This window comes from Tachysurus vachellii, chromosome 3 (genome assembly GCF_030014155.1).
Source record: "Tachysurus vachellii isolate PV-2020 chromosome 3, HZAU_Pvac_v1, whole genome shotgun sequence".
Taxonomy (NCBI): Eukaryota; Metazoa; Chordata; class Actinopteri; order Siluriformes; family Bagridae; genus Tachysurus; species Tachysurus vachellii.
Window position 1 is genome coordinate 16,992,043 of NC_083462.1, and position 15,577 is coordinate 17,007,619.

Consider the following 15,577-nt stretch of genomic DNA (forward strand, 5'->3'; position numbering starts at 1 on the left):
TCGCTGTGTTTGTGTGTGCGTCTCTGTGTGTAAATGACGTGTCCAGGTGAAAATTATGCAGAATCTACACAACCCTCTTGATGTTCTGGACCAGGCAACATCGAGCTGTTCTAAAGAGTGACACAGAATTCATACAAGACTATTTCACATGTGTATGAACAATATAACGTTACTTAAATGTACTTAAACAAAGAAATAAGATTTGGATGTAAAACAAAAGGAAGGGTTCAAAAATCACAAAACAACTTACTTCACTGTTTGATCAAGTGATTATTTGATTCTCTGAATGTCCGGTTTCTGATTTAGAGGTGAATTGAATGCTTACTGTGTATATTAGTACACACACAGCGCCACCTGCTGGACCTATTGCACACTAACAAATACACAAAACCTGTGTAGACAAAAGTTCTGTGACAGTGTTATTTGCACTGTAGAAAATCATGCCTTCGTTAATCACAAGTTATTTAAGTTGTAAAAAGTCAGTACACTAAAGTTCAGGCACTCAAATACTGTGTTTAAATAGAAAAACTTGGGTTAGGAGGCCAGAAAAGGACACGACTGAATTACACACAACTGGAGTAAGAATAGGTGCACATATTAGGACAGTAAACACAAACACAAATTGTTCACCACTTATCTGACTGTCTTTTGTTAGTCCTTAGGCCTCTCTCAGTCCTTGTAGGAACAAGAATAATCCTGAAAAAATAGATAAATCCCAAGGCTGAAGGAAAAATACAAAAAAAAAATAATCCAATTGTCTCTTGAAATTTAGCAGCCATGAAATCCACCATTATTTCAACGAAGAGACCTTTTCCTGGAAAAAGGGATTCCAAAAACCTCAGGACATTCTCCTGAAAAAGACTCGTAGGGGAGAACAGCATGCACAACTTCCAACCCTTGCCTACTTTATTCTCTAGGCCTTCATTCCTCTCAGGTGTACTCCTTCAAAATAAAAGTCCCTTCACTCACCAATAATAGGGTTTCAACCTAAAAGTCCCCAAAATTAACAACATAAATAAAGCATGTTGATATAAGGCATACACACTCAAAACCAGCTCAAAACAAACAATTAACTTAAATTAAGGCCTGAAACACAAATAAAATCATATATATATGCATTAACAAAACTGTGCCTCTTTTTAACAACCAAAAAGCAAGTATATGCATAATATTTTATTTTTGTGGGCCTTAATAATGTAGCAAGGCTACAAAGTAATAAAACACACTGTGATGCGATTATAGTGAAATTCTGATTGGTGTGATGGAGTAGGGTTTCGGTTAGCATCCTGAAATATATATATTTATTTCTGTAACACGTCCTGAGGTGTTTGAGTCAACTTATACCACAGCAATTTAACAACAACAGACTATATCTGTTTTAATCACATTTAATCAAACTCAAATCAATCAAAATATTCGAAACAGACCCTTTCATCACATATTCCAGAGATGGGGGACTCGAGTCATATGACTTGACTCGAGTCAGACTTAAGTCGCAAATTTGAGACTTCAGACTTGCTTGACAAATATTAAAAAAAGACTCGACTTGACTTTGACTTGACATTCATAATTTAAGACTTACTTGTGACTTGCACATGTGTGACTTACTCCCACCTCTGATATATTCATCACTTATTTATATATAGCAGCGATAAACAGATGTTCCTTCATGCAGCTTTACAGAGAAACTATACAGCGTAAACTCAACAAAGCATTGACACTGGAGACTCCTTACAGAAAGCTATGCTGTGTAGCTGTGTTACAAAACATAAGACTTCTCATTAGGTTAGTACGAGTTAGTACAATAACATGAACTATAATCTGATGTGTTGAGTTAATTAACTAGTAAAAAAAAATCTAAGTATTTAATTAATTTCCTTCTTTTGTTTTTAACAGAGATAAATCACTAGCAAGTGCAGTACAGTGATACCTCGAGATACGAGTGCTTTGAGATACGAGCTGTGATTTGACCAAATTTTTGCCTTGAGATACGAGCAAATTTTTGAGATACGAGCATCCGAGCTGCCGCCGCCGAAACAAAGATCCCCAACAACCACATGTGCTCTGTTTCCCCCGCCTCAGCTTCCCGCGTCTCAGCTTCCCGATTGTAATTGTAATTTTTGGATCCGTTATGAGCATTGGATCCGTTAAAGATTTTTTACTTGTGCGACTACACCGCATCCGATATGCCGACCGGACAGGTTTTTATTAAAACGACCGGCAGATGTTAGTGATGAAAGAGTGACAAAAAAGGCAAAAACAAGTGAAGAGAAAAGTGATGAAGAAAATTAAGCAAAATTAATGTAAAAAAAAAAAAAAAACAGAAATTGTAACAATTAAGTTCAGTTAAGAGAATTTCGGTTCTGTCAGGACCACTATGTCAAAAGAGAATTTATTATAGATGATATGCATACAGTTAGTGTTGGCGGTATGGTTCTGTTCTGGGCAAAAATCCATGAGAGCAGCGACTAGAAAATAGAATAGACCCCCGTATAACAGAACCACTAATCATGCATAGTATTAAATATGCTCGCTTACGCGTTTTTGGAAAGTAATAAATGAATGAATGGATAAATAAATAATTAAATAATTAGAGATAGAGGGAGAGAGAGAGAAAAATATGTGGAGATTTATGACGTAAACTGGTACAACGAACACGGGTTCCCGCATGGTGGAGTCGGGGTTGGAGGAGGGAGTTTAGATCACGGCAGCAGCGAAGCGCTAGAAAGCGGGTCTATGAATGGGAATTTAAATTGTCGAGTAATATGGATGTCGTAACCGGATTGGTGCACGTAGTGGACAGCTGATTAACAGCTGATGCACGCTTGACGACATGGCCTGCCAGAACTAACACGATGCTTGATTTAAGTTTGTTAATTTTAGTGAAGTTTAGTTGAGTTCCATTTAAGTGTAAAGTAGCATTAAGAGTGTACAGTAGCGAGTAAGTGAACGAAAGTGAAAGTGTAATTCCTCCTAACTCCTCCGCCTGTTTACTCCTCCCTCAACCTCCGCGCGCATCTTCCGTAATGTAAAATCAGTTTATTTTTTTAACATTCTCTTTTACTACTGTATGTTTTTATACAATATTTGTCATTTATAAATACATTTTTCATATTTAAAACACATAAACAACTGGAGTGGAATTTTGCGAGCTGGAACGGATTAATGGGATTTCAATTAATTTAAATGGGGAAATTGCTTTGAGATACGAGCAATTTGAGATACGAGCAAGGTCACGGAACGAATTCAACTTGTATCTCAAGGTATTACTGTATATTTATTTGAGCCCAGTTTTAATATATAAACACTATAAACTCCTTCGATGTCATCTCATTACTGACACTGGAGGCTCCTTCCGTTATATAAATATTACAGAAAACCTCATCATAGCAACAATAACCTATTTTAAATATGTTAACGTCTGTTAATCTTTATTAAGTGTTGTTTAGTCTAAAAAAAATGAATAAATAAAGGTTAAAACTGTATTGATATTAATATTGTATCATATCAGAGCTCTTAATAGTTCATCAGATTTTATTTTATAATTAATATTATTGTGAAATAGGCTTTATAAATTTAAACAAGGTTTAAAGTGTGGTATTGTTATAGTAATCAATAAATCTGGATTTAATTTAGGTTAAAGTTTAATCTTTATTGGTGTAACCTAAAGTGATGATAGTCTAAACGCTATAAAGAAAAATCTGTTTATTTATTTATATATTATACGGTGTTTAGTGCATTTGATATCAATTCGAGTGGTTTCTTTTCACTGCGATGATATTTGAGAACTTTCTCGTACTTTCTCTCCTCAGGGAAATAAATACTGGAGCTGAAGCTCACACTCAGCTAAACATTACATAAAAGAAAGAAGAGCTTAAGTTGGTATTTAAACTTTACTGAATACCGGAGGACTCTTTTAGGAAGCTAAAAGCTCACAGGAAAGCTAAGCTACATTAGCGTGCTATCTGAGAAGGAAGCTAAGCTACGTTAGCGTGCTAGCTGAGAGAGAATCTAAGCTACGTTAGCGTGCTAGCTGAGAGAGAATCTAAGCTACGTTAGCGTGCTAGCTGAGAGAGAAGCTAAGCTACGTTATCGTGCTGGCTGAGAGGCTAATTGCGGAGGGAAGTAGTGAGTCATGGCGAAGTGGGGACAAGGAGATCCGCGCTGGATTGTGGAGGAAAGAGCGGACGCTACGAATGTTAACAACTGGCACTGGTGGGGTTTAATATCGGTGTGTTAGCATGAATACATTTACTAAACACTATAAACACAGCATATCTGTGTGGTTTGTCACGGAACTGTGTGTGTGTGTGTGTGTGTAAACACAGTATGCTGTAAAGTTTTACTAACTAATAAGCACTATGCATGCTTTATTATTATTGTTGTTGTTGTTGTTATTCAAATAAAATTATTCTCTTAATCACATTAAATTAATTACTTAATGAATTAATTAAAACAAAATCAACTTTAGATTTATTTACACCCCCAAAAATGACACTTTATTACACTCGGATTAAGTCTGTGTTTATTAAAGCTCCACACATTAAACCTTTAATCCTTATTTCAAAATAATTACAAAATTAGATCTAAGATTTCAGGTGTGAAATCATGGCCCGTTTATACATATGGAAATTAAATATGCTAATTACTGGTTTATCAAAGGATTGTGGGAATAAATAGTACAATAAAAACACAAAATGAACTGAAATTTTATTAATTGTTATTTATTTAACAATTCTTAAATTGTTAAATTGGGAATCTTGTCACTCCCATAGTTTCATTTTCACACTTAATTTAAAATGAACTTAATCCTGTTGCTTCATGACCATATATTCAGGTTTACTGTATATACTGTATATGACCATAATGTTATTAACCTGAGGTGATTGTTTTTTATAATATATAAAAAACTATATTATAGAATTATATATAAATATATTTTAAACAGACAAAATCTAAAATCTTAATAAAAGATTAAAGTGAAAAACTAAGAAAATCCACATTAATGTAATTCGGTCTATTGATACTGTTTCTATGATTTAGTTAACATATGTAAAGCACACAAAATGAGACAGAGAGAAAGACATTATGGTGGACAAACAGAATTATTCTTCAGGATGTAAATCAGATGTTGAGGTTTGTTTAGTCACACTTACGCACGACATGAAATAAATCAGAGTATTTTATTTTATCTGTCACTGACTCTGACTTCTCATTGATCTCATATTAATATATTAATGCTCTATAATTATTCTCCTAATAAAAAAAAAACAGAAATCTATCTAAATCTCCTTTGCTGAACTCTTCCCCTTCTGTAAACTCAGTGTTCCTGTGTGAGCGAGAAGCCTCTGGAATTTTGTTCCTCTGTTCCCGAAGGCCATTAATAGAAACATGTCATGTGGAGACAGAAGCAGCAGATGGTCAGAGAGTCAAGTCCAGAGTATGAGAGAAGGAGAACTCAGTGTAGTCCAGGGGCTCTGTCCATTCACATAAAGATTTATTGTGAACAAGTTGTTTATTGGGGGGCACTGTGGCTTAGTGGTTAGCACGGTTGCCTCACACCTCCAGGGTTGGGGTTTCGATTCCCGCCTCCGCCTTGTGTGTGTGGAGTTTGCATGTTCTCCCCGTGCCTCGGGGGTTTCCTCCGGGTACTCCGGTTTCCTCCCCCGGTCCAAAGACATGCATGGTAGGTTGATTGGCATCTCTGGAAAATTGTCCGTAGTGTGTGTGCCCTGCGATTGGTTGGCACTCCGTCCAGGGTGTATCCTGCCTTGATGCTAGATGACGCCTGAGATAGGCACAGGCTCCCCGTGACCCGAGAAGTTTGGATAAGCGGTAGAAAATGAATGAAAAGTTGTTTATTGTTAATTATACTGTGAGAATTAGTCCCTGTGAATAATCTTTTACTAAAGAAATGAGAATATAATCAACGGAGTGCATTACTATAAACCTGCGGATCTGCAGAACTGTCAGAGCTGCTGCTGCAAATTAACGAACACCATCTGATCAGAGTCTTCAGAAAGAAAATCACGTATTATTAGCGTATTTGTTTTCTGCTCGGTTTTATTCCAATATTTCTGCAGTTGATTTCAGATTTCATGGTTAATCTTCCTTACAGGACTGAGCGTGATGTCAGTGCCTGGTCACAGGATGTCCTGAACGAGCTTCTTCTCAGAGTCCGTGTGGAAAACGAAGATGGCGTCTGCCAAATTACAGACGTGAGCGAAATCGAGGGTGAAGCTTCAATTAACAACCGCAAAGGGAAACTTATCTTCTTCTACGAATGGATCATTAAAGCTTCATGGACCGGTACATTCACGCCGCTTCACTCAGGTGAAGGATTTTGTTATTTGACAGCAATATGAACCTTCTAAATTTCATGTTTTTTTCTTTTTTAGGAACCTCAAAAAATGGGCTAAAATATAAAGGGAACGTTGAGGTGATGAACCTATCGGATGAGAATGACATAGATGACCTGGATGTGAGTTAATAATGTTTACTAAATTAATGAAGTCAAATGTATTTGACTTAAATCAACTCTGACTCTGAGTGGACATTTTGTGACAGGAATCAGAGTCTGAGTGAAAACTTTTGTTTTGGTGCAGAATCTAAATGAAAGTGTTGGAGTCGGAGTAAAAAACGTGATTTGACTCAGATTTATTAAAATAACCTGTTAAATGAGTCTGTTATTCAGAAGCACACACGGGAAGGCAGTTTAAATGGTTTATTCTCCTTTGTACAGATCTGCATTATAGCATGTAAAGACCAGCCCACTACACCTCTAACTGCCCTCATGAAGAAGGATGGAGAGAAGGAGGTCAAACTGGCTCTACAGGGCTATGTGTCACACCTGAAAAAAGGTGAAATACATGTTTAAAATGTAAACATTCACTTTTTAGACTTCAACTTCTTGTAAATGTAATGTTGTGTTTTTGTAGAGTTCTCTCAGGGTATGATCCTGCCTACAGCTGAAGGGGTCAGTAAACAGCAGCAAACTCACATCAAGCTGGAGAAGAACCCGGTACAGTCTTAGTTCATGATGATGATGATGATGATAGATTTTTAATTCTGTGAAAATAAATGTAAATTAAGTAGCATCTTTATCCACAGAGCGGCTCCCCGGCCATCTCTAAATCTCCCAGCTCTGGAGTCAAAATCCCAACAGTCTCGTTTCATCTAAAGGAGACATTCCTCACCTCGTCTGAGGAGCTCTACAAGGTTTTCCTCAACCAAGAGGTCAGATTTCTTAGGAAGACTGCACAGCCTGGCATTATGCTTTACAACATATTAGCATTAGCATATCCTTTACTATATATTATGAAATTTATGTTAATTAAAAAAGATTTGGGGGCACGGTGGCTTAGTGGTTAGCACGTTCGCCTCACACCTCCAGGGTTGGGGTTCGATTCCCGCCTCCACCTTGTGTGTGTGGAGTTTGCATGTTCTCCCCGTGCCTCGGGGGTTTCCTCCAGGTACTCCGGTTTCCTCCCCCGGTCCAAAGACATGCATGGTAGGTTGATTGGCATCTCTGGAAAATTGTCCGTAGTGTGTGATTGCGTGAGTGAATGAGAGTGTGTGTGTGCCCTGCGATGGGTTGGCACTCCGTCCAGGGTGTATCCTGCCTTGATGCCCGATGACGCCTGAGATAGGCACAGGCTCCCCGTGACCCGAGGTAGTTCGGATAAGCGGTAGAAGATGAGTGAGTGAGTGAGTGAGTAAAAAAGATTTAAGAGCATGAATATATTTATAATATATTTAAAAAAAATAGACTTTAATTTAATCAAGTTTTCGGCTTTGCATTGAAATATCTGGATAAACAATTGATCTGCAGTTAGATTGGAACCTCATGGCAGAAGAAAGAAGGTCCTTGGGTTTAGATTTTGGTACATGACTAAATCTGTGACGCAATCAGAACAAGATGTGGACTGTATCACTGATCGACTGCCACGTTGTACAGTGGGATGTGTTATGTCACTCCTTCACTCGGTAAATGATTTTTTTAATGTGTGTAGATGGTTCAAGCGTTCACACACCTCACTGCCCATGTGGATGGAGTAAGAGGAGGACGGTTCTGCCTGCTGGAGGGAAATGTGCATGGAGAGTTCGCGGAATTGGTGAGGATGGAAAAGACGTGATTGCTAACACCCTAATGACACACTTTTACCTCAGACCTTTTACCTCCAACTTTTACATTAAGCTTTTATCCGAGACATTTTCCCAGACTTTTACCTCACATGTTTATCTCAGACATTTACCTCACCTTTGCCTCACACTTTTAACTTATAATTTTACCTCACAATTTTACAGCAGAGTTTAACTTTTCATTTTACCTCACACAATTACCTTACACTTTTACCTCACAGGTCCCAGACCAAAGGATCGTCATGAGGTGGAGGTTTTCATCTTGGCCAGCAGGTGTGTGTCCTTGAGGAAAAGCCTCATTAGTGTGAAAATCAACTGAGTGGAAATGTTTCTACAATGATGACACAGATCTAAAAGGAAAAAGTTTTTCACAGTTTTTAACCAGCAGTGTCTTTGTGGTCATGTTTTTCAGGACACTTTTCGACAGTCACGCTGGACTTTACAGACCGAGACAGTGAGACAGAAATGTCTCTGGAGGCTAAAGGTGTCCCCAGCAGTGAGGAGGAGAGGATGAAGGAGGGATGGCAGAGATATTACTTTGACGCCATTAAACAGACATTCGGTTACGAAGCTCGGATCTGCTGAGTCACGTCTTTCTAATTTATTTAATATAATGATCCGCATGAAAACAGCTTTAACACAAGTGTTTGTGAAATAAATAAGGGGTTACACACTCTGTATGTGGTGCTGTTATTGTAAAGTAATCAGTGATGAAGTAAAACCTGAAATAAAATATCTTCCTGTAATAGCAAGTGTTTTATTCTCCTGACATCACGGAAACCCGCCAACAAAAAACAAAGTTACTGCTTTACCTTGTGCTGACACTGACATTCCTCCCATTACAATAAATAAAGTTTCAACTTTTTTACCTGTGAATAAATCTCCGACGTCTCTAGAACACAGTAAGGTCTTTGTGAAGAAAGAAAAAGTACAGAAAGAAGAAATAAAAAGGTGCATATGAACTGCTTTAATCGCACTGTTATGAGCTGTTTTAATTTTCATCAGATTATAATCCATATACATACAGTTGTGAAAAAATTAGGACACCCCATCAAAGCCTGTGTTTTTGAATAGTTAAACATATGGACATTTGATCTTCATTTTAATAATATTGGAAGATTAAAGTAACATAACTTCTTTTTCTTTCGACTTTTCCCTTCAGGGGTCGCCACAGCGAATCATCTCTCTCCACCTATCCCTATCTTCTGCATCCTCAACACTTGCACCCTCTAGCATCATATCCTCATTAATTACATCCATATACCTCGTCTTTGGCCTTCCTCTTTGCCTCCTGCCTGGCAGCTCCATGTCCAACATTCTCCTACCAATATACTCACTCTCCCTCCTCTGAACATGTCAAACCATCTTAATCTGGCCTCCCTAACTTTGTCCCCCAAACGTCCAACATGAGCTGTCCCTCTGATGTACTCGTTCCTAATCCTGTCCAATCTTGTCACTCCCAAAGAGAACCTCAACATCTTCAGCTTGGCTACCTCTAGCTCAGACTCCTGTTTCTTCTACAGTGACACTGTCTCTAAACCATACAGCATGGCCGGTCTCACCACTGTCCTGTACACCTTCCCCTTGATTCTCACTGATATTTTCCTATCACACAGAACTCCTGACACCTTTCTCCACCCATTCCAACCTGCCTGCACTCGCTTCCTTACCTCTTCACCACTCTCTCCATTACTCTGGACTGTTGACCCCAAATACTTAAACTCCTGTACCTTCTTCACCTCTTCTCCCTGTAACCTTACTGTTCCACTTCCCTCCCTTTCATTCACACACATGTACTCAGTCTTACTACGACCGACTTTCATTCCTCTTCTCTCCAGCGCAAACCTCCACCTCTGCAGGTTTTCCTCCATCTGCTCCCTGCTCTCACTACAGATCACAATGTCATCTGCAAACATCATCATCCAAGGAGACTCCTGTCTGACCTCCAAACACACAGTGCAACTCCATCTGACCATCCCTATACTTCTCCATCAACATTCTCAGAGCAAAAATTGCATCTGTTGTGCTCTTTCTGGGCATGAAGCCATACTGCTGCTCACAAATTTCCACTACCTTCCTTAACCTAGCTTCCACTACTCTTTCCCACAGCTTCATTGTATGGCTCATCAACTTTATCCCCCTATAGTTGCTGCAACTCTGCACGTCACCCTTATTCTTAAATAGTGTTAATTTCGTCAACTATTTTTAATTTAGTCTTAGTCTTAGTCTTATGCCAAATGTCCTTGTTAGTTTTAGTCATATTTAGTCATTCACATATCTTTTTTGTTAGTCTTAGTTTTAGTCGACTAAAAGTCTCATAATTTTAGTCTAGTTTTAGTCAAAAGAAAACTCAAGGTATCTTAGTCAAGTTTTAGTCGACTAAAAGTCTTTTAATTTTAGTCTAGTTTTAGTCAAAAAATTGTAGCTTGACCACATCTGGAATCTATTGTAAGAATAAATACAACAAGGCCTCATTAAATGCAATAATATCAGGAACACAAGTGTTATAGTGGAAATAAATAACTTAATGAAAAGCCTTAGTGGTTAGCACGTTCGCCTCACACCTCCAGGGTCGGGGTTCGATTCCCGCCTCCACCTTGTGTGTGTGGAGTTTGCATGTTCTCCCCGTGCCTCGGGGGTTTCCTCCGGGTACTCCGGTTTCCTCCCCCGGTCCAAAGACATGCATGGTAGGTTGATTGGCATCTCTGGAAAATTGTCCCTAGTGTGTGATTGCGTGAGTGAATGAGAGTGTGTGTGTGTGCCCTGCGATGGGTTGGCACTCCGTCCAGGGTGTATCCTGCCTTGATGCCCAATGACGCCTGAGATAGGCACAGGCTCCCCGTGACCCGAGGTAGTTCGGATAAGCGGTAGAAGATGAATGAATGAATGAATGAAAAGCCTAAGATCAAAACTGTAGGTGTGTGTATATATATATATATTACCGACTTAATGCAAGTTATACATGGTATTGCACACACCATTATTGATATTTGGAGCAATATTACATGTAATTGTTAAACTTGATTCCCTTACATATATACATTTGTTTTTAAGCCTAATTATTCATTTTGATTATGATGTGATTGTGACAGGGGTGTGGGAAGAGGTTTCAGGTTGGGGGTGCTGAGTTTTTTCTGTCATCACTTTTGAATAAGAAACAATATCAAGGCTATAAAACTTGTCAAAACTCTGCGAATCACAAAAGTGTCTGTGAGAAGTTTAGAACACTCGTTTAAACAGTGCATACACTCGAACTTGACTGCACATCACATTTTTTACTTTATTGATACTGCTTTTAATCGTAATGCAAAGACCGGTCATCGGGACATAAGTTGTCATGTACAATAAAAGAGCCTGCGCAGCGACAGGAAATATAATTGAACACAAAAAGCTGCCTAGAACTAGGGTGGACTTGCACTCAGAATTTTTTCATTTATTTTCTACCGCTTATCCGAACTACCTCGGGTCATGGGGAGCCTGTGCCTATCTCAGGCGTCATTGGGCATCAAGGCAGGATACACCCTGGACGGAGTTCCAACCCATCACAGGGCACACACACACTCTCATTCACTCACGCAATCACACACTACGGACAATTTTCCAGAGATGCCAATCAACCTACCATGCATGTCTTTGGACCGGGGGAGGAAACCGGAGTACTCGGAGGAAACCCCCGAGGCACGGGGAGAACATGCAAACTCCACACACGCAAGGTGGAGGCGGGAATCGAACCCCGAACCTGGAGGTGTGAGGTGAACGTGCTAATCACTAAGCCACCGTGCCCCCTCAGAATTTTTTTATTTATTTCAATTTTTTTTTTTTTTGAGCGGCGTGTGGGCGAATTCTTTCTACACACACACTATTTTATTTCTTGCTAACAGACCGCTGCGAACTATAACACACCGTTGCCATGAAAAACAGAGCGTTGCCATGGACACACAGGATTCTAACCGTAGAGATGAAGCGCACTATTTTCTTTAGTGGAATCAATATAATTGTTTTTAAATCAATAAACTCCCTTTTAAATCGTCATTTTGAGTCAAATTATTGATTTATATGGTAGGTAGCAATGTAATAAGCGGGATCCGTTTCACGGACCTGTAACTTGAGCAACAGCGCGAAGCTGCGAACTCGTTGTGAATATTTTAAAGGCGTAACAGCTGATGAAAAAGCAGAGACAATTGTAGACGAAAATGAAGAGAGATTTTATCTTAGTTTTTATTTTATACAAAACATTTTCGTCTCGTCTTTTTTCGTCAACAATAATGCATGTTAATTTAGTCTTAGTCAGCGTTTTTGGACAGTGGTGCAGTCTTGTCATCGTCTCGTCTTAGTCATGAAAAAAAAGCTTGTTGACGAACATATTTCGTCTCGTCTCGTCTGACGAAATTAACACTATTCTTAAAGATCGGCACTAACACACGTCTTCTCCATTCCTCAGTCATCCTCTCACTCTCTAAAACCCTGTTCAACAAACTAGTCAAAAATTCCACTGCTGCCTCTCCTAGACACTTCCAGACCTCTACAGGGATGTCGTCAGGACCAACTGCCTTTCCACTTTTCATCCTCGTCAAAGCCTTCCTGACTTCATCCTTTGTAATCTTATCTACTTTCTGTTCCACAGATTTCACCCCTTCTACTCTTTTTTCCCTCTCATTTTCCTCATTCATCAGCTCCTCAAAGTATTCCATCTCCTCTGTACACTCTCCTCACTTCTACCTCTATCTCTTCCCTTCCATCTCTATCCTTAATAATTCTAACTTGCTGCACATCCTTTCCATCTCGATCCCTCTGCCTAGCTAACCTGTACAAGTCCTTCTCTGCTTCTCTAGTGTCTAACCTAGTGTACAACTCGTCATATGCCTTCTGCTTGGCCTTAGACACCTCCCTCTTGTATTCCTGTCTATTCTCTTCAGTCCTGTCCATGTCCCACTTCTTCTTGGCTAATCTCTTCCTCTGGATACTATCCTGAACTTCCTCATTAAACCACCAAGTCTCCTTATCTCCTTTCCTCCTTCCAGATGACACACCCAGCACCTTACTCCCTGTCTCCCTGATCACTTCTGCTGTAGTTTCCCAGTCATCTGGCAGCACTACCTGACCACCCAGAGCCTGCCTCAACTTCTGTCTAAATTCCTCACAACATTCCTCCTTTTTCAGCTTCCACCACTTGGTTTTCTTCTCTATCTTTGACCTCTTCGTCTTACAGACCATCAAAGTCATCCCACACACCACCATCCTATGCTGTCTGGCTACACTCTCTCCCAATACCACTTTACAGTCACTAATCTTTCAGATTGCCTCTTCTACATAGGATGTAGTCTACCTGTGTTCTCCTACCTCCACTCTTGTAAGTCACTCTGTGTTCCTCCCTCTTCTGAAAATAAGTGTTAACCACAGCCATGTCCATCCTCTTAGCAAAGTCCACTACCATCTGTCATTCAAGGTTCCTTTCCTTAACTCCAAACTTGCCCATCACCTCCTCATCACCTGTGTTTCCCTCACCAACATGTCCATTAAAATCCGCTCCTATCACCACTCTCTCACCCGTGGGAATACTCTCCATCACCTCATCTAATTCACTCCAGAATCTCTCTTTCTCCTCTAACTCACAACCTACCTGCGGTGCATAACCACTAACAACATTCAACATCACCCCTTCAATCTCTAACTTCAGACTCATCACCCTGTCTGACACTCTCTTCACCTCCAGAACATTCCTCGCAATCTCCTCCTTCAGGACCACATCTACCCCATTTCTCTTACTAGGGACACCATAATAAAACAGCTTGAATCCTGCTCCTATAGTACTAGCCTTGCTATCCTTCCACTTGGTCTCCTGTACACACAGTATATCCACCTTCCTTCTATCCATCATATCAGCCAGCTCTCTACCTTTCCCTGTCATAGTAGAAACATTCAGAGTTCCTATTCTCAGTCCTACACTCTTACCTTTCCTCTTCTCTCTCTGTCTGTGCACTCTCCTCAGTCCTCTACTTCTTCGACCAACAGTAGCCGAATTTCCACCGGCGCCCTGTCGGTCAACGGTGCCGATGGCGGTCATTGTTAACCCGGGCCTCGACCGATCCGGTATGAAATTCGTACTGACGATTCGCATGGTTAAATTTGCCAATGTTTTATGCTGGATGCCGTTCCTGATGCAACCCTCTCTATTTATCCGGGCTTGGGACCGGCACAGAAGTCGCTGGACTGTGACCCCCATGGCTAGATTATTAAAGTAACATAACTAAACAAATAAAACCAAATGTCTTGTTTAAATGATCTAAGAAATTACATTTTATAGATCATTTAAACAAGACATTTGGTTTTATTTGTTTAGTTATGTTAAACATAACACACACACACACATATATATATATATATATATATATATATATATATATATAACCAGCAGTGTATATGTGTGTGATATGTGCATACGTGCGTGTGTGTGTGTGATATGTGCAATAAATACCATTTCTCTATGACACACACATATATGTAAGTATGTGTGTGTGTGTGTGTGTGTGTGTGTGTGTGTGTGTGTGTGTGTGTGTGTGTGTGTGTGTGTGTGAGATATGTGCAATAAATACCATTTCTCTATGACTCCTATCATCTCATGTTTTCCTGTTCAAATACAGGGGAGACAGGTCACAATATCTCACATACTGGTTTGAGCGTGTGTACTTGGTGCATGTCTGTTGCTGTCTGTTTGTCATCAGTAAATCAGTATATTAGTACAGTGTATTTTCCGTATGTCTATAACATATTTAGCCTTGTTGAGCTAACAGAGCTGCATTTACAAAGCAGCAGGTGAAGCAGCAGTACCTCTGCCTCACTGAGGGGGCGATCGAGAGCGATCGAGAGCGATCGAGAGTTTTATACGTTTTATACTGACAAAATCTGTATCAAAGCTTAAAACTTTCTCAAAAAAAAATTCCAATAAAAACAGGAGGTAATAAATAAGCATTAATGACGATCAGTGAGCAAGCAATGCATAAAGCTTATAATAGTCTTATTATAATTACATATATTTATATATAAATATGACTAAAATAATTAGCCGGTCATTAAACTACATAAACTTTGGCATTAGATCCTTATATTTAATATAAAGCTCATATCAGTTTAATCATATCAAGTGAGCCGGTTTATTTATAAATAACAATTAAAAAAAACCCTACAAATAAATACGTGTTATTACATCATCTATTAAACAGAACAGTTTCTAACACAAACTCATCCGCAGGATTTGTTTACAGCAGCTGTCATGTACATCAGCCGTATGTGTGTGTGAGCATCCGATTGGACAACAACGCCTTCGTGATCGCTTCCTATTGGCTGCCTTTTTGTCGTTGCACTTTCCGATTGGTCGAGCAGGAAAGCCAGGAAACGATTTTTCCGAGCCTTTTTTTCTACCCGTATTCGTACAGAT

The 15,577-nt window shown here is 39.4% G+C and overlaps 1 protein-coding gene across 1 annotated transcript; it reads left to right on the forward strand.

Annotated features, from left to right (window-relative positions):
* The first annotated feature begins 3,883 nt into the window (after positions 1-3,883).
* Positions 3,884-8,888, forward strand: ahsa1a (AHA1, activator of heat shock protein ATPase homolog 1a). The gene is made up of 9 exons (XM_060864938.1): positions 3,884-4,215; positions 6,119-6,309; positions 6,399-6,481; positions 6,743-6,860; positions 6,939-7,021; positions 7,111-7,236; positions 8,013-8,114; positions 8,364-8,415; positions 8,555-8,888. Exons 1-9 carry the CDS (start codon positions 4,136-4,138, stop codon positions 8,725-8,727), a joined length of 1,008 nt encoding a protein of 335 aa, XP_060720921.1. The 5' UTR covers positions 3,884-4,135; the 3' UTR covers positions 8,728-8,888.
* The last annotated feature ends 6,689 nt before the right edge of the window (positions 8,889-15,577 follow it).

Bases quoted from the DNA above. Each gene is read 5' to 3' on its own strand.
- ahsa1a (XM_060864938.1), top strand. From the start codon at position 4,136: ATGGCGAAGTGGGGACAAGGAGATCCGCGCTGGATTGTGGAGGAAAGA. The intron at 6,310-6,398 runs GTACATTCACGC...TTTCTTTTTTAG, and splicing joins CATTAAAGCTTCATGGACCG to GAACCTCAAAAAATGGGCTA. The intron at 7,022-7,110 runs GTACAGTCTTAG...CTTTATCCACAG, and splicing joins TCAAGCTGGAGAAGAACCCG to AGCGGCTCCCCGGCCATCTC.